This window comes from Diadema antillarum, unplaced genomic scaffold (genome assembly GCF_040938485.1).
Source record: "Diadema antillarum isolate AM-2024a unplaced genomic scaffold, OU_Dant_1.0 seq00001071_RagTag, whole genome shotgun sequence".
NCBI lineage: Eukaryota > Metazoa > Echinodermata > Echinoidea > Diadematoida > Diadematidae > Diadema > Diadema antillarum.
Genome location: NW_027271896.1, coordinates 235,356 through 258,741, shown reverse-complemented (window position 1 = coordinate 258,741; position 23,386 = coordinate 235,356). Strand labels below are relative to the sequence as shown.

Below are 23,386 nucleotides of genomic sequence, written 5' to 3'. Positions count from 1 at the left end.
GTATGGGAGTAAAGGTAGTCATGATGGTTTTTTTTTTATTTTGTTTTTTGTTTTTTGTTGGTTTTTTTTTTAACAAAGTCATTTTCCAGTATAGGTTACTACTAGAATAAACGTGATGAAGGACTATCCACTTAGTATATTATAGTAACGTCGCCCCATTGCATGGCGGCTTGCACTACACAGCGAGAATAATGCTCACATCATGTAACATTGGTTTCAAATAAAAAGAAAAGGCAAAAATTGTCAGCGATGGTTGCATAGAGGTATAAATAGATATAAGTTGCCCGAGTTGTAAGTTATACCCAAGCGTGTTCGGGTTATGGTGTGATGTGTTGCTCGATGTATTGAGCTTTGTAAAGTGTACTGGTTCCTCAACTACTCGTCTCTTTTAGTCGGATCAGGGAAAGGTCTTTATCCCGGATCGTCATTGCTAAAATTCTTTCAAACAACAACATGAAAATTGGCATTGGTTTGTCTTTCTTTGACTTCTCTCACTCTGATACCAGTTTATGGGTTGCAAATTCCGTGTATACAGTGTCTTGGTAATAATGATACATGGAAAGAATGCTATACACTGCAAAAAGTCCGGTGTTAAATAGTGAACACCGAGCTGGTGTTAAATTTTCGGTGCTCATTTATGGTGTTAAATTAACACCTCCGAGTGTCATTTCCAAATTTTAAACTATTTTTTGATGAGTTTCTTAGTAACTGCACTTCTTGTTGATTTTTAATTTAAACAAGACGATCAAGAATTTGACATTAAAATACTAGATTTTTGAAAAAATGTGAAAATAAATTTACACCAAAGTAACACCAGCTGGTGTGGTCTCTTATTGAAGCTGGACGGGTGTTAAACCATTGATATTAACACCAACAAATATCAAATCAACACCATGTGGTGTCATTTTTGAATTAACGCCAGTACAGTGTCAAAATAACACCAGGTACAGTGTCAAATTAACACCACGAAGTGTCAGGTGAACACTTTTCAACACCATCACAGTGCATTTTTAACACCTGTGGGTGTGGTCCTTTATTGAAGTTTGATCGGTGTTAGATTTAACACCCGTGGTGTTAAATCTAACACCGATGATTTTACAGTGTAGTGTGTGGGAATGTGAGATTCTTTTGATTACGTTATGTGCAATACAGGAGATTGATAAAACAGGTAAAAGCCTATTTTTGCCGAATGTGCAATTAAGTCAATGCACAAAAGAAAAATGAACTCCATGTTAACCTGAAAAACATAATCATCCCATCGCAATACACTGTACAGGGAAAATGTCCGCTGCATGCATGATAACATGATACAAAATTAAAGGCCAACGGACGCAAAAGGCACAGACTATGCATATGTACGCTGAACCGGAAGTGTTTTGGCTCTATTTCAAGGCACAATAAGCACCAAAATTTTTTTGTTTTTGTGTAATTGCTTGCTTTCTTTTCTTTTATTGGTTGTTTTTTTTTTTTTTTTTGCACCTTACAAAGGCTTCACGTCACTAGAAGCCCAATATACTCTTGGCAATTAAGCGATCATGCATGCAGGACCTTGGAATACATAATTTCGATTCAAAATATTATGATGTGATCATTGAAACTTGATATTACTTTATATTTTCAAAAACAAGTGAGGGATGGATATAATAATGTAGTACTACTCGATCATACCGATCACTGACAATGTATTTGCGGACGTAACTAGCAGCAGTTCTGTGGACGGGGATGACATCCTCTGTGGAGAACCCTGTACATTACTTGTTGCAATGTCATCTTATTAACCTATATGCCCTATCATTATAAACTACGTATATTAAGGCGCATGGTAAACGTAGACGAAGAACTTGGTCGACAGTGGACAGCTGACGACCTCTGGGGAAAATATCGGTCATGTACCTCGGTTACTTGTATAGTTTAACTGTAACTTGTCACTGTTTGGCAAGGTTATGGTTGAAGTCCACAGCCTACAGACATAATTATTGACATACAATTGAAAGCACTGCAAAAGCTACTATAATACAGCATTATCATGTGGATAGAATGCAAGAAAATAATGATGTCACGTTCTCCTCTGGCAGCGTTTGATGCCATTGTGAGCAATTCGAGTGTCCGATATGTGGTGAACAGTTTTAACAGCGTTCCTTTGTGTACGATCATGTGTACGATCATCAATGTTCAGATGACTTTTAATTGCACTCACGGAGTACTATAATGAGAGGCAGTGTCATAACGAATGACCAGATCAATGTGTATGAATACACCAATATTTCCCGTTCACTTGAACATGTTTGGTGTTTCATGTGTCATTAAAATTTTGACGTGAATGCATTTCTACGTTTAATCACTCGATACTTCAATTACTTTGTTTGAAAGACTTGAAACTGTGCGAGATCTATAAGTAGCCTGATTGCTAAGCAAGACGTCGTAAACACCAGAAAACGCTCTGAAGAATTATACTAATGTAGTGCTGACTCATACAGGACGCTAGTAATACAGATTAACTGCGTTTTTTATGTGTTGGCTGATGAGGCTGAGAATATCAACCTCTAGCAGTCTAGCGACGATGGGTTTCTTCAGAAGTCTAATGACATGAACATAACACTGTGTACTCCTAAAGCCGACGGATTTCTTCATCATAGATGGCGATTTTTCTGTCTACTTTTCTAGTTACCATACCATAGTTATCAAATCGTATAAGAAATCATCTTCTGAAATGAATTGATGGCAAATCACTGATGACTTTATGGTCCTTTCACTTAAGTACACGAGGAACCGTTTTGGCTAGAGGTGGATGTAAACCACGGTCTCTCAATCACAAGGTCAACAGTTCGAGTCAGCGGATAGCAGTGATTGTGCCAGTGGGCAAGAATAATTGATCCTCATTACAGAAAGTCCTTTAATGAGGTTGATCTTAAAGCTGCTGATCCCTTGTTCATAAGCAATCAAAACTTTATAAGTGCATGGCGACGTTGTAAATAGATCCGACACAAGCCAAAATAAGATAAAACAATGATAGAGTGGTTTTTGTTTTTTTGTTTTTAGGATATATAAAAGTCAACGTAGATAGATGTCGGAGTATGTGCCAAGACTTAACCCCGATTTTTACTCATATCGTACCGTTGCACGTTTCCTTCAATGTCAGTACTTGTGAACGTTATGAATATAATATGTTATCCGAAGAATATATAATTCTTAGAGGGGTGTATAAGTATGTTCGACTGAAAATAATGTTGATGATTCGTGAAGTTTCATGGGATTGTGTAGTATCCTGTCATTAATGGTGTTATCGTCATATTGAAGAAAGCGTTTCAGTTTTACCATGAAGTGAGATTGAATATCGCAGTGTGAGTAAGTTGATTATTTATCTATTAGCAGCTGTGATGACATGCGTTCAGATATGAATGTAATGAATTGGGGATATCTATGCGATTTTTGTATGCATGCAGCACTCACACACAACTAAGGAAAAATCTCACTCACAATGCCTTCAATGTTTATCTATTGTTATTTATCAATTCTCAGTGCCATAAATTCTCCTGTCAACTGATAAATCACGTATCTGTTTCTGTTGGCATATGGTTAGGGCTGTTTTCTGTTTCTTCGTACTCTCATGTATTCTCGTGAGACTTGTTTATAGTTTCTTCCATTAAATACTCATTTTTGCTTTCACACAAAAAATGGCAAACTCTGGTTATGAATGGGTGATATATTGTATTGTGTTCAAAGGAATGGTTTAATTTTAGTTGTTATGGGGATTCAGAATTAAACCTTTTGCGAGATGATTAGAAAACACATACAATACATACAATTTTAAGAGAAATTCAAAGTTTATTTCATGAAAATCGGTAAAGAAATGGCTGAGATATCACAAAGCAAACAAACAAACAAAGTAAAACAAAGTAGTCCTTAAAAGGCCGGTCCCACCTTTTTCAATAGGACCTCTTTGTTTTTGGATTACCTCAGCCATTTCAAAACTAATTTTCATCAAATAAACTTTGATGAATTATCTTAGAATTATTGTATGCTCTTTCATTATTATTTCATGAGAGTTTTCTCATTATCTAACAACAACAAAAAAGTTGGAAACCTAAAGCCCATCTCATCAAAGCTATAGCATCCCTTTAAGGCATATTTCAATTTGTGTTTGGTGTATGTGTCATGGTGGAATACTATGTAAAAGATTACTTTCCTGGTACGTTAGGAATGTGAATTTCCATGAAATAAAACTCTACATGAAGCACGCACAACATGTATCGAATCTGGCTTACGTTAACAATCTTGTGCTCTGGTGGGTTGTGGTGAAGAATTCCAGCATATTCCAGTTTCCATGCTAGTGATTGAAACCACATAATATAAAAAAAGTAGTTGGGTGAAGATGTCATCTTCTGTTCAGTTCTGCATACCACTCAAAGTCATCGAAATGAAATTATGATTTTAGAAAATGAATATCAAATATAAGCAGCCACGACTCCGTCCCCAAGTCACAACGGATTGATAACATATTGCAACACAACAGAAATTGATGGCAAGGATGAAAGTGTTCCATCTTCATTTCATGTTAAAACTGGAAATTGAATGCAGGGAAGATTTTATGTGTGTGCGTGTGTGTGTGTGTGTGTGTGTGTGTGTGTGTGTGTGTGTGTGTGTGTGTGTGTGTTTGTGTGTGTGTGGTGTATGTGTGTGTGGGTGGGGGATTGATTCATAATTGGGTTATCTATGTTGAAGAGAGATTATTTGCAGTATAAATTGAAAAATGGATTTGTTTGTGATTTGAATTGTATATTAAAAAAAAAATAAACAAACGTGTGCGTGTCGTTCAAGGATGAGAAACTTGTGTGGCCACTGATTGCACCTTATTTCATTTGCTATGCTTCTTGCGGTATATATCTATAACTTGTAAAAATCCTGAGCTTTCTTATTCTGGGTCCGACTTTGACAAAAAACAACAACAACAACAACCACCCTCTCTGATGTCACTGTTTCTTTGCGCAAAACCCAACTTAAACATGGCTCCGAATTGGGAAAGTAAGAACACAATCCACAATCTCCATCTCTCTCTCTCTCTCTCTCTCTCTCTATATATATATATATATATATATGATATTTGTGTGTGTGTGTATTTGAGCATATCATATATATTTAATAAAGTGACAAGAGCAATTCCACAATGCAGCACCATCTCCTCGGACCGCCATCTTAAAATGCTACAGTCATTTTTGTTGCTGCTGTTTTTGGTGTTGGTGTTATTTAAAGGAAATACGAATGTATTCTTTGACGGAACCTCAATTAAATGTAGCACTTTTTGACCCTCGACTGGTAATCAGAAGGCGTCTAGCTGTGAGGAAAGTTCGGTTCACTTTCAGCCGGGTATTATATGGCTTGGTCTGTCTACGCGACACTAATGACCGGCTGTATCGTGTTGATCGAATAATATCAAAGGCTTTAATGTGAAGGAGAAAATCAGGACATAGTATTAATGTCAAGGAGATAATGACTGAATGTTTTGCCTTGTGATACTGAACAAGTTTGATATCAAATATATTACTTATCTTTGGTTTTATGATACTGCGTTCTTCTTTTGAGTCCTCTCAATGTAGTACTAATCAGCTTAGATGACATTACATTATGTCAGTTATAACTATTGGCATCGGGTGCTTAGGATGTCAAGAGACTGTAACTGATGCTTTTTTGTCATTAATTTGCAATCCGAGAGAAAACATGATCGTGCAATAACCAATAATAGTGTTATCCGATATCGTTCAAACAATATTAAAACACTGTTTCACTGATTGCCCATTTGACCGTTCTATTGCCTCGGGCCAAATCAGGTAGAACATAATACACCTGCAGGGGTATAAGATTCAGATGAATACTAGTAACGCGAGGAAGATAAAGTGAAGTGCTGGGAAGGCATGCTAATATAATCCACTGTATACCTCTCCAAATTACCTCGATGACTAATATGGGACAAGGGTTTATCAGAAACGTGATTAATGTGTATGAAATGATTGAATGTATTTCTCATATTTCACAACAAAATACAATACGCCTTATCACTGCACAAAGCAATATCAAAATCATCAAAATATCACATTAAAACTAACTGCAAAAGTAAATGCAATTATGTATGAGCAGGTGACTAACAAAAAGGTTATTACTTAGATAAAAATGATGGAACAGAGGTTTTAGGTACATAACGGATAAGAGTGTGAAATAAGATGAAGGGACCGACTAAGCAATGCTTATGAATAGCAAATACAATCATAGAACGATACCCCCTTGCCATATCATTTTAGTAAAGATAGAAAAACAGATACAAAGATACACTAGAGCAGATGAATAAAAAAATGATTGATAGATAGATATACAGATAGGCCTACTTAAGTAGATAGATAGATAGGTGATAAATGGGTACATTATAGATAGAGACAGACATAGATAGATACAGATACAGAAATATATAGATAGATTGATTGATAGATAGATAGATAGATAAAGAGAAATACATGAATAAATAGATAGATAGAAGGGTTAGATACAGGGGGGGGGGAGAGGAGTAAATGAATGACGATCAAAAGAGAGGTTGTAATGTATTTGAACTAAATCTTGTTGTTATGCATTCAGTGATTTGCGGAAGTTTCCAACGGAAATAGATTCATTCGGATAATAGTCTCAAGCCCAGACCGCATCGCGTAGTCCGTACAGATCTCGCGGAGTCAGTTGTTGTGCAAAGGTATCACCCGAGAATTTACCTATTATATACGTAGTTTACTGGAATCTTCTCAGGGGCCAGAAAGGTCTCACAATTTCCAGAATTTGCAAGAAGAACGTCCACAAATTTTGTTCGACATGCATGTAGATACAGCAGGATTCAGGGGCGGATCTAGGAATTCCGTAAAGGGGAGGCACCTTCACAAAATTAAAGGGAGGCGCAAGCATCCCCCCTCCATTTTTTTCTTTATATTTCTTTTGTTTTAGCCACAAGTAAAGGGGGAGGCGCGTCTGGTGCGTCCCCTCCTGGATCCGCCACTTGGATTAAAGTTATAATATTCTATTAAGTATATCTTTCTCAGTGCATTGTAAAAATGGGGTTGACAGCAAATGTTTGCTCTCATAATGATATAGATATCTTTCATGTCACATTCATTGCAAATACTAATTTATTTTCAACGGTTGGGAGATCTGAGCTACTAATATATGAAATTCATGTTAAGGAGTTTCTTATCATATTTCAGATTTTAAAAATTTGTTTCACAGTTCCCTACAATCGATTATATTCATTTTTGTTTGCTTAAGTATATTTCTTCAATACTACGTAATTTGCTCCGTTTTACATGAATAGTGATGGTGATAGATTTCTAAGGTAGTGGTTCTCGAAAATGTTACAGAATGCATTTCTGTTTGCTGTAAAAAACGGAATTCGGTTTCACATTCAAGATGACTTTAAAGGGAAAAACGTAATCAAAATATGACATAAGCAGACCCATAAGAAAGTAATCTCAACACCACACGACCCTTCCATTTTGTTGTTAACAAATATTTACAAATCTTGTTTCTTGGAAATAAATCAAACAAGGAAGTGCTTTACATAGATTTTGTCCTACACTTGCAATGATTAAGCAATGGCTTGTAGCGGAGTATAATAGGCCTATATCATGATAGTTTTTTCTTTCTTTTTGTTATTGACAGTACAAGCCATCTATCGCCTAGCTTTACTCGTACACGATAGTGTGACCCACATCGCAAATTCTGAATTAGTCCCCCAGCACCCCTGGCATTCGTCCCAGCTTTAAATGTCCGCCTGTTTCCCGTTTATCCTTTTAACATAATCACGTATTTAGATACATTGTACGAGAATGATCGTACCATGGCATAGCCTTACTCCACATAATTGGTTAGGAAACCACACCTCTCCTCGTATTTTATTTACTTTTTTTTTTTACAACGAATACGGCAGCTGTAGAAAGAACCATGGAGCTACCAGCTCCGTGAAAGAACCATACAAAAAGAAAAACAGACAAAGCAAACGAACAACGCAAAAGGGTTTTCCCCGTTCATTCCCGGGCAATATAGCAGTAGTCTTTCCTAACGCAGACCCTCAATGACGCAAAACAGAGGAAGCTCGGTTCATGTGTGTATGGATGCATAAATCGTGACATATCTTATCTGTAATTTTCTCTCTTGTTATACATGTCAAATGGCACATGTATATCAGTACCGCTCAATACGATGGCATTCATGCAAAGAAAATGCCTGGTTGATATATTATTCTCTTCTATAATCAATGTAACTCGAGGTTTGAGACTATCAGACACACAAACTTTGATTTCGCGGAAACGTGGGAATTTCATCAAGAAATAAGCCTGGCCTCTGTAGTCTCTATAGGACACATAAACCCGAGTAACTTACTTTCATGTTTTCAGATTTTATTTTTTTTTAAATGGATAATGGTAATCTTTCTGTATTTGACAAGGAGGTGAAGTCCTTTATACTCTCAGTTAAGTTCTGATTGTACCACTATTGGTCGTTCTCCGTCTCACGAAGTAAAATGAATAAGAGAAATAGATGGAGAAATATCAGAAAGATAGACGGGATTGAAACTAGCAGATGAACACATGATATTTCGACTAAATCTTACAATCCAATATGCTAGGAAGAATATGAAGTAACAACGGCAGAGAGCAGAGATTTGTTTCTTGAGACTCTGATGTTTTGTTTGTTTTTTGATGTGCTTGAGATGAGATTGGGGATTTGGCGCGAGTTCACAACCCGGGTTTTCCCACTTGGGAAACTTTGACCCTTGGCACGGTATCGAGCGGGATTCACGGCTCGGCCTTTTTTGCGTTGTATTCCATCATATTATTTCTGTGTCGGTGAAGCGAGCAAAGGTAAAACGAAGAACAAAACGTTTAGTGAGTCCGTGACTGCGTGATACGTTTTGGTGCTGAGCGGCACCGTCGAGTACAAAGATTATCTCGTCCCTCGCTTCGAGTCGTATGAGTCACAAGTGTAGAAGGAAAAGTTGCTGAGATGTTACTGAAGCACATGGGTTTTACGAAAGAGGGACTGCGAAAGCTCTGATGAGACAGCATTGACCTCGCCATTGTTGATTAAAGGTCAGTGTCTTACTATACACAGACATTCGGTATCGTCTTGTTCGGTTACGGTAATCTTTTTCAGCTAGACACTATAGCTGAATATTAGAGATGTGGAGAGTGACTTTTCTATCTGAGTACCAATTGGTTAATGCAGTGTGCGATGAGAAAGGTGTGTGCAACAAGGAGGAAATAGCGGGCAAAATATTCTGAACAATGAGAGTGTTGTAGACTATTTCTCCAAGTGAGCATGGGAATCAAGTGTTTTAATTTCACTGAGGTATGAGAAACTATCTATACGATTTCAAGCACTGATGTTATCAAATGAGACGGTTAATTTTTATTGCACTTGTCGTAAGAAATATTGTTTAAGTAATGAAACCACAATATAAGGTAAGGTTGTGAAGAATATCGATGTCAGAATAAGTTGTGATGGATCAAATCATATCCGTTCTCTTTCCCGTCCCAACAGACTCTCCCTAGTATACCTGCCCCCCTGATTTTATTGCAAGCCCAACATTTTTTTTCTTTAACATGTTTGAATAGTACTTAATTGGTAACGTAATTAGAGCAGGCAAATATTTCGCAATAGGTGACTAATCCAACAGCGAATACAGTAGTCATCATTGATAGTAGTGGTATAAGGTGCTCGATCGTCCTTTGATCCACGCAGACATTGTGGGCCGATGTACTATTCCTTTATATCACTTATATCTGGAGGGAGGGCTTTCTAAAACTATTCAATAGTTCAATAGTTTTCAATTCAATAGTTTATTTATTTTCATTAAAAAAATGAAAAAGAAAACATGATTCGAAACGGTACACGTTGTCAATTTGACTTTTATTCATCTGATATAAGGACAGTTCGTCGAATACAACATAAAGTATCGTATGCACGAATGATATTATTAAAAAAAAAAAAGAAACAATGCACACTTTGTCATGTGACATGGTGACAAAACAAGTAACTAATCATAACGACGGAAAAGAGTGTTCCACTAAAAAGCCAAGCTTGTAGGACTTGGAACACTAGAGTGAAAACAACGACCCACAAGGTATATGGGTGGTTGTTCTCATTCTAGTGTTCCAAGTCCTACAAGCTTGGCTTTTTAGTGGAACAAATCTACATGTATATTCATATTGAATTCATCTATGTCACTATCACTGTGTATGACAGGTAAAGACGTTAGAGGTAAACATATTACACTGCAAAAAGTCCGGTGTTAAATAGTGAACACCGAGCCGGTGTTAAATTTTCGGTGCTCATTTATGGTGTTGAATTAACACCTCCGGGTGTCATTTCCAAACATAAAACTGTTTTTTGAAGAGTTTCTTAGCAACTGCACTTCTTGTTGATTTTTAATTTATACAAGACGATCAAGAATTGTACATTAAAATACTAGATTTTTGAAAAAATGTGAAAATAAATTTACACCACAGTAACTCCAGCTGGTGTGGTCTCTTATTGAAGCTGGACGGGTGTTAAACCATTGATATTAACACCAACAAATATCAAATCAACACCATGTGGTGTCATTTTTTAATTAACACGTACAGTGTCAAAATAACACCAGGTACAGTGTCAAATTAACACCACGAAGTGTCATGTGAACACTTTTCAACACCATCACAGTGCATTTTCAACACCTGTGGGTGTGGTCCTCTATTGAAGTTTGATCGGTGTTAGATTTAACACCCATGGTGTTAAATCTAACACCGATGTTTTTACAGTGTAGAGGTATTACTGTCATACTTATAGTAGTGTCAGGGTGAAACAAAAATCACGGGAAATTAAAACTGACATTACAGAGAAAAAAAAAATAGGCCTACATGTCGCGCCAATCATCATCCTCTCTATAACTGCCCTCAAGCACTCTGTTGTTGTCCATCCCTGAACACTAGCAAATCCTCACATGTTTATTTTTGAAGTATTGTATTCTACATATTGACCTCCGGTGTTTTCGCACCACAACAGATATTTTACACTTTTCCATCTGACATTCTTACACCGAGCCCGTGAAAACATTATAATATTTCAGTCATGATTACGACAACAAAGATCTTGGGAGTGACCGTATCGCTGCGGTAGATAATAAATTCAAGGCTCGCATTTTAAGGGAATAACGGAAGACATTATACAAACATGATTTTAGAATGATACATCCTTTCCCCCACTCCTCCCTCCCCCTTATTCCTTATGCCAAATTTTAGGAAGATGTGCAATATATTCCTCAACATTATCTTTTTGTTTTGTTCTTGAACTACACTTTCACTCTCCGACGTAGAGAGCCGTAAATCGCAGCTGTAGAGATCTATAAATCGACCTGACTGAGCGGGGGTTGAGAATAAGACTAAACGCGCCTCTTGTCAATTTCAAATGCATACTAGTACACTGCAAAGGCACTTCGTATTCAAATTTGATTAAAATTCAAGAATAAAAGTAAAAGAAGAAAGGCAAATAAACCTTCATTTCAATCGAAGTTAAAAGGGGAATCTATCCCAATCATGAGCATTTCGTGGATGCAGCAACCTTAATAGAACACATCATTCAGTGAAGCTTAAGGAAAATCAAAGAATCTGTTGAAAACTCAGTGTGAATTTTCAAAGTTTTGGTGCAGCCGTCCCAGGGTTAAAGGGGCAGTCCAGACGATTTTCATGATTTCACATCATGTAGTACATAAATCGACTGCTCCATGATGTGTAAATTTCTGGAATTCATTGTAGTCCTTGAGCAGAGAAACCAATACTCTGAAAAATCTTCAACAAATTACACTGAACAGTGTCGATGTCATATAGGAACCTAACATATCTATTCATATAATATGTAACAGTCTAATTCCATTGCAATGCCGCTTGCTTAACAAGTTCACCTGTGTAGAATTATTCATGCCTTTTTCTTTTGTTCTGCTTCCTTGAGCCCCAACTCATTCTCATGGTGAGGCTGCCATGTCATCTTCCTTTGTTCATTGCAATTTGCTTTAAATTTTGGAAACGTTCTTACTCTTCATTCCAATCACTATAAATTCTGAAACTCTGTACTCAGTATAACTAATTTATAGTTGTTCAAATGCAAAAGTCTGAAAATCATCAGATCTCCTTTAAATCGAAAAAAAAATAAAAAGAACACATCTTCATTTTTGTAGCATTCCACGAAAGAGCAGTGGCTTGCATCTTTCGGAAGGTATAAGGAGAATGATATTTCCCTTCATATTATGTGTCAGTAATAGGTCGAGGGTATGATGTGTATACTTATCTCATCAATTAAAATCATCAAATAAAATGTGGAACTCTCTTTATAGCTTTTGTTTTGTTTTGTTTTGTTTTGTTCCACCATACCACTGTGACAACATGAATTTCTACAGCCTTCTTATCCAGCGACGGGGATACATGGATTTAATCAAAACTTTGGAAATTCATACCTTTTGGACGGATCGTCCTATTACAATTTCACTAACGTGTCCTACTGTATTCTGCATTCACAGAATTCAAATTGTGCGCTTTGGGTAAATTTCCCTCTAAACAAGAAGATAATGGAATTTCAAAGATTCTTACGTTGACAACACAAAGTGAAGAACTAGAGCACCATCACAAATGCAAATCATAATCATTGCAAGTCCGGAATAATTTTGTGAGAGAAACATAATCAACTCTTCCCTATCTTGTTAATCACAAAGGCCTACACATGTACACAGGAAATTTGCGCATGTTGATAGGCATCGGCATTTATTCATTCAAATTCAAATTTTTGTAGTTTTCTGCATTGAGTATTATTACAAATGAAATGCAATCATATTTTTTTTAACAATAAGACGTGCTATCGGTATATTCAAATGTAACTAAAATTTACATGTGCAATAATGATCACAAAATGAGAAGACATGGTTGATAATTTATAGCGATTCGGGATTAAGGAACAAGTAGTGATCTGACTGAAATATGGTAGCATATACTGGATCGGAATGCAGAAGGCTGTCGATGAATGAGCAATAGCTTGAAGACACGACAGCTTACTCTTCACACATCATCTAAATTTAGACACCATAATCATCTTAATCTTAATTTAGACATCACCTTATTTTAGACATCATACCTCATCTGAATTTCTGTGTGCAATTGTGCCTGTATGACAATTCTCAGTGAACATAGGTGATATTCTATAACTTTTTTTTAATATTCAATAATAAAAATGAGATGCTCTCTTGTTCTTTGATTTCGTTCCATCCATTAGAATCAAAATAAACTTGGAGTATCTGCCAAGCCTCATTTAAATTTCGATATAATGGCCCTATAAAATCATAAAACATCACTCACTTGCGATACAGTAGGAGGGGGTGAACGCCATTTTTAAAAATTTTTAACTAAAGTTCACCATCACTTATATATGGAGAGAGGGAAATGAAAACTTTCCAATGATATCTCACTTGTTGCATAACGAGAAATGTTCTTGAAGTTATGATTAAAGGACAAGTCCACCTTCATATACATAAGGATTGTGAGAATGCAGCAATATTAGTAAAACACATCAGTGAAATTTTGAGGAAAATTGGACAATCCGTTCAAAAGTTACGAATATTTTAAGTATCTGCGCAGTCACTGCTGGAAGAGAAGACTACTACAGTGTATGATGTCACATACTTACAACTATATAAAGAAAATAAAAAGAGAATTTCACAAAACTTTACTTTTTGAATAAAGTGCACATTTCTTTGACTTGCTACTGACGTATGTTAAGGGTAATATTATTCCCCCTGCCTTCTGAAAGAGAGAAGTCAAGTGTTCTTTTGTTATGCGAGAAAAATGGAAATATGTTGAATTTTCTTTATTCCTTCTTTACATCGTTGTACTCATGTGACATCACAAGCTATAGTAGTCTTTTCATCCAGCCATGACTGAGCAGAAACTTCAAAAATTCATAACTTTTGAACGGATTGTCCGATTTTGCTCAAACTCTCACTGATGTGTTCTACTAATATTGCTGCATTCACTCAACCCACATGTCTATGAAGGTGAACTTGTCCTTTAAAGATATTCAATGCTTTCTCGTCATTTCCTTCGTTTTTAAGCAGTTGAATTGAGACGTTGTGCAATGAAACACTTCACTTACACCCGTATGATGTAGCTTTGAAGGATAGCTCGTGGGGTCATTATACATTCCAACTTTACCTGAAGAGAGGGAGAAGCTCTGATCTTCATCTTTTCCAAAAGCGAATAAAAGACACCTTGTAGACTTTCCTATTCTAGTTCTTCACAATATTAGCATTTTACGCATAATATTTTTCTGCCAAATGGTATCTTCATATGAAATTTAGTTGAAACTGAAAACAGAAAATATGCACAAGACTGAAGAGACCGGCTCCTTCAGAACATAATGCCTTCTACCAAAAGAAAGACCCCGAGTTTCATCAAACTCATCGTCTTTCAGATTGAAAGAATGACGTGTCAAATCAGTCATCAGTCGTCAGATAAGATGGATGAAATGTGTGGTAATTGATCCTCTGTTTTCACACTCGCTAGATCAGACAAATGGAGACCTGAGCTATCACCGGTCACATTAGGCTCAATGTTCTGACCTAGCTATTAGGGAAATACGTTACACAATGATCATGAATATTTTTTCCAGCAATGTTGTACATAATGTTTGACATAATGTGAGAGTCGGACGCCTTTGAATATTCTACAGATAAATGGAGCTATATAAATGCTGTTCATCGTCGTCGTCGTCATCATCATCATCATCATCATCATCATCATCATCATCATCATCATCAATCAATTGGGCGTGGTGATAATCAACAGCAACATCAAGAGTTGATCCAGTATCGTCTATGATAGTTGTTGATAAATACCCCTCTACATGCATATAGAGGCCAAATTCACCCTTGCGGTGCCGGGTGATCGTGCTCTCATATCAAATAGTATTAGATGGGTATTCCACATGAAATTGAAGAGAAATCGCATATTTCCTAAAGACACATCTTTTGATTTATTAGCATTGATACAGTCAGAATCCAAGCATTTTACCGAATTGTATATTCGGAACTACAGGTGTACATGTATGTCCTGACTCTATTTCTTAGCATATCCACCATTCACGCACGACACATTGCACCACCTCTATCCATCATCACTGACCATAATATAGTCACTCATGTTATCATATCACATGCACATCTGTGGAGGAAACAAAAAGGGAAAACTTATTGTCTTAAGAATTACGTGGAATTCCCCACTCTGGCATTCCTTTATGACAGCAGAATATTGGCACGTCCCCTCACTGTATCGATACTGGAAACTTAAAGGGAAACACCGCTCCATACTTAAGAAGACTTGTATAAAAAAAAAGGATGAAGGCAATTAAACAGATGCAAGTATCAGTAGAAGTGAACCTCCCACCCAGAATGATGAAAGTTAGGTAATCTCAGAAGAGATTTATCGTTGTTATTATTATTATCATTATCATTATCATCATTATTAATAGTAGTAGTAGTAGTAGTAGTAGTAGTAGTAGTAGTAGTACTAGTAGTAGTATCATTAGTATTGTCATTACTATTATCATCATCATTACAGTGCCTGTGTGATAAAACGCAAAGATAATAGCGACCGCACGCATTTATGCAAATGGACGAGGTGATTTTATTATCGTCTCATAATTTTCGTGTTTTATGATTGTAAAAAAAAAAAAAACAAGTTTGCATGCATGGAAATAGGATTTTCCTCATTTCAGACGGAGCTAATTGACATCATGATCTCATCGTATTATTTTGTGAATTACAAATTTCGGTGAAAACGTATTATGTCCTGACATTAGTTGACTGGGGTTTTTTTTTCTCTTTCATATCTTAGTGAAACCTTGACTCTTACTCCGTGAGGGTTTCACTTTAATCAAGCGCGAGCTCATTGCTATATTTTAAGCTATTAACATCAAGGCTTGTCGACTGAGGATGTTGATGCTCTGAGAGTGCACCAAACACCGGAGAATACTTATTCTGAAACCAGCGCCTCTTGTTTGAGAAAAACACTTTGAGCTCGAGAAATCGAAACTGTAATCAAGGAGAACATCTAAAACCTTTCCATGCTCTTAAAGATAAAACAACCCCATGCTCAAGTTAAGTTTAGTCAAGAGAATGAAAAATAAAGAAAAAAGAAAAATCATTAATATCGAGCTTACGGAAGAAAAGAAAGAATTACATTAGAGAGTATTACACATATCATGCAGGTTTACAAAGAGAATGTGTAAAAGAATAGGGAAAACGTGTCAAAGTATTTTTATACTATGACGGGTAAATTCCGTTTTCCTCGTTATCACTTTGAACTGTGGTAAACTGAGATTTAAAGTGATAATCCATGTTTCGTGTCAAGTTATTAAGTTTAATACTCATAGTAAAACAAATCAATAAGATTTGAAGAAATTTCACTCAATGTATCGGGCATTCGCAAGCCGTGAAATTCTAACGTAAAACAATATTATCTTTAACAATATCAGTGTCATGCAAATCAGTGAAGGCGGTGCTTCTTTCACCAATTAATGCTCCCATCAATTCGTTCATAAGCTTTTTAAGAGCATTTTTCATGACGACGATGATGATGATAATGACAACTATTTTCCTCTCCCCTAAAGAGTCACCATTCCTTTAAGTAATCACAACTCCATAATTACTGGTGATGATTATTTCATGATAAGGATATGACCTAATCTGTCATATATCTTTACATACTATTAAATTTATCAAATGACGTGCCAGGTATATCAGAGACGTGGTAGGCAACGAAAATTAACATCATTTCATCTACCATATATGCTAATTTGCATGATTAAAGGCATGAAACCAATATTATCTAAAGTACTACATGATATAACAATGTTAGAAAATTATTAAAAGTTTACACGTAAGCACTGAATTGAGACAAATTCCTTACTTTATAATTTTGTGTTATTCTAATGAAAGTTCTAAAGCTCTGTTTTCTTTTATTCTATTTAACGAAGGTAAATAGATTACGGAGTGAGTCTAACTTTAACCGTCTATTGTGCAACCCTATTATGGGTAATAACGGGAGTGACGGAATTTTACCCATCCTGCGAAGTACTTCGACCATTTTCATCACCTTGATAATTCATCGTGCACATTCTCCCCCCCCCCCCCTCTCTCTCTGCGCATGCGTGTGTGTGTGTGCGTATGTGTGTGTACGTGTACGTGTGCGTGTGTGTATGTATAAAATGTGTGTGTGTGTGTGTGTGTGTGTGTGTATTATGTATGTGCTCACCAACCAGGATGTCGCGAAATGAAAATCAAGGTTCAGACTGAATCACAATCTATAGCAATCGAACTAAATGATTTTCACATGCTTCAAAGTGTCTTACTGCTGCTTGCAAATGGTTTCTTATTCCAATACATTGTACGTGTGAGTGTCTCCTGAATTTCAAGAATATGTACTAAATTGAGAGTAGAGAAAAGCATGAGTGAACCGTTGGAACAGTCCTGAGTTTCCAAACAGGAAGTCCTGAATTGGAATATAGATCCTGCCCTGTGCTTACATCCTTGGAAAATGTGGTTGGACAGTGATGTACCTCTTCTTCACCCAAAACAGTGTACAAAATGGCTGCCTGGCGAAGTAATGATGATACCAGAGCCCTCTGTTGGACCAATGCTATAAACTGAAACAAATAAAAAACTGAAACTAAAAAGGCTACCGTATGAGAACTACTGTAGTTGTGGAAGGAGCATGAAAGTAATAAAATTGTTTGAGTTATTGGAAATAATCAAAATGTAATATGATTTTTCCAAGTTTCTTAGACACGAGTGATCAACCGGCTGGGTAATTTGTTTTCTATACAATAATAGAAAAACTAGCTATTGTTGTTGAATTTCTTCAGAATGTGAGACTTATACTGCCATGCAAAGTTATGTCCCCGATACATCCTTTATAGTCTGGGTATAGCCTCCCCCCCCCCCCCCCTTGTATTATTTCGGGTACGCAAGATGATATGCTTGTTCCCTCCCATTGAAAGCAGCCCCGATCCCAAGATTGCCAACATTTTTTGATAAGTTACATCGATACCATTGCTCCTAATTCCCTCGCCACACCTCCACCCGGCGTCTCTACTTTCATCATTATGCCACTTCTCTTCGCCTTACCTTCGTAGTAACCTCTCTCTCTGCTACACTCGCAGTATTCTGCAGTACTCTGCACTGATACGCTCGTCTTTTACAACATTTTCTACTCTATCTTCTCAATACCTCTTGCAGCTACTCTGAACTTCTAGTTTGTATTGTCCTCTTCTCTTCTTGAAGTTTTTTCCATCCTTCTAGCATTGTCCATCTCTCAGAGATTTTTCTGAACTATACATCGTATACATTGCATACCGCAACGTTACCATGATTTTTCTCCTTTTTTTTCACGTGCTTATTCATTGTCTCATCATATATATATATATATATATATATATATATATATATATATATATATATATATATATATATATATATATATATATATATATATATATATATATATATATATATATATATATATATATATATATGTATATGATGTGTGTGTATAAATCTGTACATATACTTATCACATTTTTCTTGTTTGTGAAATAACTCTGCATACAGATATTGTATATATTACATATTGTTGATCTTATTGCTCAGTTTATAAAGTCACGTAACTCTTTCTTGTTGATTGCTAGTAAGAATTAAGCAAGCTTCAGAATGAAGGAGGGTGCTTTGTTGAGCGCTCATTTGTGGACACAATCACAATCATTAAACCCATGAGGTGTAATGCTACAGAATTAGAAAAAATCACACCTTATTGTTTCTATCTATTGTTTATATGCCATAGCCAACATAGCTCAAACGTTCACAGATAACGGTTTCTTATAAAAAGACAATTTTAGTGGGACTATTTTTTTTGTACCATGCTTTATCATGTCTTCCTAATACTTTCCAGACTTCTCTTTCAGACGAATGCGCAAAGGGAAAAGAGAATATAAGTTATCCCCAGGTTAGAAATAAGGATGAAATGGTGCTGAGACGGAAATCATAACTTTGTGCAGCCCATATACTACCGTTATTATGTCACAGGTTGGTAAAGACAGATATCTATAATCAAACGAGCCAAGGGGTCATGAAAATGATATCATTACTTTCAACGTCTGTTTGCTGTTTGTAAACGTACGGAATTATACAGAGTATCAAGTTCTCATTACTTTTTTTTTCTTCTCGCCGAATATATCGAATAGTGAAAGGAAATACCGACTGCTCTCTTTGTCAGTGAATTTATCCGGATGTTTTCTACGTGACTCTGGTGGATATCCGGGTATGAGAGTACACATTCATGCTGCATTAAAGTCTCACGGACACAGAACAATGATTTTCACTTCAAAACTGGGATGTACGAGAACAATATTGTTTAAAAAAATACTCGAACGTATGAGAACAAATGCATCCTTACTTTTCTTTTCCGATTTAGATCTTGGGTGTTTGTGTGTATGATAATGTAATCATGTATCTATAATTTTCTTAGACCAGTGGGGACTTGAACATGACAATCAAAATAGTATTACTATATAAGTACTTCTGGAATGTGGACGATTTTTTTCTCCCACCGTCACGAGAAACTTGTAGCCATGTAGTCATGTCTCCTAGTGCTTGTGGGTGATGATAATGGAGACATGACGAATTTGCTCCTGCAACAATCGCTCCGGTCTTATTTCCTCCACGAACGTAGAGTTAGGGTTAGGGCTGTGAGAGGGTTTTAGGTTTAGCTTGATGTGAGGATTAGGATTAGGGTTACGGGTAAGTTGTATTTGAAGGTAGGTTTATGTTCGGCTGAGTGTGCAGATATTTCGTGGGAGCAATTGTAGCAGGAGCAAATGTCATGGAACCGATAATATTAAAGTGAGTTTTACATTCGATAATGAGCATAACATAATACATTCACATCTATTACTGATCGCGCCTTTTATTACGATTATAATTTTTTCCCCTTTTTTCTTGTTGTGTTTCTAGAACCTGACACATTCAAGGCTACAATGAGAGGCAAATCAGTCGTGTGGGATCACTTTAATTGTGATGAGGAGGAAGGTCACGTCTCGTCACCAATTGGCGGGAAAACGCGGCCGGCGGCATACTGCAGCTACTGTAACCTCAAGTACTCCTTCCCGAACGCAACCAAGATGATGCGCCACCTGCTCAAGTGTTCGCTCTGTCCAAACGACACGAAACGCGAGCTCGAACGGAGCGGATTTGGCGAGTTCCGGTCAGATCACCACGTAGGAGCAACGAACGGTTGTCATGAGGACGAGTACGCTTCGTCGTCCGCGGGACGACCGATGATGTCGTCGCGAATGAACCAAGGGACCGACAGTCCTAAGCCAGGAACACTCGCCCTATCTCTGCCTCAGGCCGGCACGTCGTCAGGACTAGTTTCGTGTCAGCGGAAAGAGCAGCAAGACGTACGATCAGGCGGCGCCAACAGAGATCCCTGCTGTCCAGAAGCCCAGCATGCCGTGACGAACAGAGTTTTGGCGTGTGCGCTTTTCCGAACTGACGTGCCGCTCAACATCATAGAGGACACCCACTGGTTGCAGTTTTTCCATCACCTTAATCCGACTTACTCTCCCCCGCCGATGGAAACTGTCATTGGGTCATTACTGGAGGTCGAGTTCATGGCAACATTGAAAAATGTGTATTCAGAGATAATCAAAACGAAATTTGCAGCCGTTTTGGTATACGGACGACAAGCTTTGAATATAGACCTAGGAGCGCCTGAACACGAGGAGAACATTGTCCTTACGACCCCTACCCCAATGCTAATGGGTTGCATTGACGTTGGGAAACGACAGACCCCGCAGGACATCGCTGACTCTATCTCGACAGTCATTACCAAGGTGGAGCCTGCTCGCATTGCTATTGTAGTAACAAATTTCGGCGAGAATGTCCGTGCCTCATGGCCAATACTCTCAGAACGCTACCCATTTACCACTGTTGCGGGAGATCCTGTCCAGGGCCTGCTTCTTCTTTTAAGGCACATTCTTCGACAGGACACCGTTGTATCAATGGTCAAACGTGCTCAACATATGCGCAAGTGTATGAATCTCTTGACTGAAGATGAACAACGCTTTAACGAAATCGATGCCATATTAGGCTGCAACAGTGCAAAACGAAGTCTTGGAATCAATGACTTAATGCAGAGTCTAGAAGCACTGATGGCTTGCAAAGAAAAGCTTCAGGAGAGTGTAGCCGCTGGATCAGACATCGCCTCGGTTGAAGTAAAGGTAACTATCCATGACGAGATGTTTTGGAACACGCTGTCACAAACTCTGACAAGTTGGCGCACCATTCAGATCTCGAAGTCGAACCTTGAACAAGAAGGAGTGAGACTTTCGGACGTGGTCATAGAAATGGCAAACATCGAACAACTAATTAAACAATCGCTGAATACATCCACATTTCCTGTAAAGGAGACCGACTCCATCGCGAAGTTCTTTGATGATGTCAAGTCGGCCTGCTGCAAACCAATCCACCACGCTGCCTGCCTTCTCGACCCTCGCTACTGCGGCGGCTGCCTCCCGGAGGACGCCACCAACGATGCTATCCAGTACATCGTAGAATGGGCAAAGACATCCGGTCTCGAAGTTGGACGCGTGCTTGCTAATCTCGCCGAATACCGAGCCAAGGACGGACGTCTGTGGTCGAAGAAGTACCTTTGGGAAGCAGCGTCGCACGTTGCCCCAGCGACGTGGTGGAAAGGCATCTGTGACACCCAGCCACTGTCTCCTGTGGCCATGTGTCTCCTTGGCCTTTCCATCAAATCAGACATGTCATCCCTGGAGCCATGCGACCAAGGTGAAACCGTAGACCGTGACAAAGCTCAGAAGATTCTGTTCATCAAAGCCAACTCCGATCTCAACTCCCAGCCAAGTGATCATACAGAGGAACTCACCGCTTCTCCTGGTCGCTAATCCAGCATGTACATGTAGTTTATACCTGTATAAATGTATCACAAGCAAATAATTAAGGATAACTGAATGTGAAATCCACGCCGCGTTCAAATCAACTATACAATACATCAAAGTAAAACTTTAGAAGAGCAATAATCTTCACTTTGTTTTGTTTTGTTTTGTTTTGTTTTTTTAAGGTAAAACTGCACACGGTTTCTTGCAAATTGGGCTCGGTCATAGTCGCATATCATGCAAATTAGACAAGTAATGATGAGCCCCGTTTGTTTGCAGGCAGGATCTTCACCAAATTCATCTATTTTGACATGGGATTTAAAAAGCTGTTGTCCTCAACATCGAATTATTTTAAAGATGTAACGATTCAGCAATGTTGACTTCGACGAGAAAACGCTTTTGTTTGCCGAGATATTGACAGATATAATGATGTGACCTTCTGCACATACAAACTGATGAGATAGAAACTGCGTGAAATTATTACATTATTGTCTTGTCTAATTGGCAAAAGTCATTTTGACCAATATTATTGTTTCGCGAATAGGTCACATGATAAAAGCTCAAATGCCATAATTCTCTAATTTTGTGGGAAAGCCCATGCAGATCAAATCTAATTGTCCCTTTTTGGATGGGGGGTGAGGGAGGGGGGAAATGGCTTTTTCTTTTTTAATCATCTTCCTTATTGATAAAAGTCATTCTGACCCATAAATCGTTGTTTCGCGAATACATGGTCCTGCAATTGATGATAAACGGTCAAACTCCATAATTCTCTTATTTTGTGAAAGAATCCAGTTTACCTTTTATTGTACTTTTAAAAAAAATCATATACGCGGAGTATCAAACTCAAATTGAGTGAGGGGTGCAGTTCTTGTTTGTTTTTTGTTTTGTTTTGTTTTTCTGGCTGCCCAACTGCTTGATCAATGCTTCCTCGATGTCAGAGAATTATTTGTACTTTTATCAATACGATAATAAGGCAATATATGCATTTTTCATTCTCTAGAGTAATATAAACGGACTTGAACTTTGACATGATTGCACGAGTGGGAACCCTTCTGAGAGATCTGTATTGCGGGGATTTTTGAACTACAGTTTTGTTCATGAAATTTCGAGGTCATCATCTATGGAGGCGAGCTTAATGATTTTCTTTTTTGAGGGGGTATTTTTTCGTATATACAGTTTTATCAAGAGTTGCGACAAGTATTGGGGGGGGGGGGAGCAACACTGATGAACTATGATCTGATGATGGGGAATGGCGATGTGAATTGATGAAAAAGACATTGCAGTTACAAGTGTATTCCAAAGCTGGAAAGTAAAGTGCATATAATGCTATCAT

General features: G+C 37.5%; 1 protein-coding gene across 1 annotated transcript; it reads left to right on the top strand.

Moving 5' to 3' along the window:
• The first annotated feature begins 8,886 nt into the window (after positions 1-8,886).
• On the top strand, positions 8,887-22,155 carry LOC139743349 (uncharacterized). The gene is made up of 2 exons (XM_071653838.1): positions 8,887-9,113; positions 20,108-22,155. Exon 2 carries the CDS (start codon positions 20,131-20,133, stop codon positions 22,060-22,062), a length of 1,932 nt encoding a protein of 643 aa, XP_071509939.1. The 5' UTR covers positions 8,887-9,113; positions 20,108-20,130; the 3' UTR covers positions 22,063-22,155.
• The last annotated feature ends 1,231 nt before the right edge of the window (positions 22,156-23,386 follow it).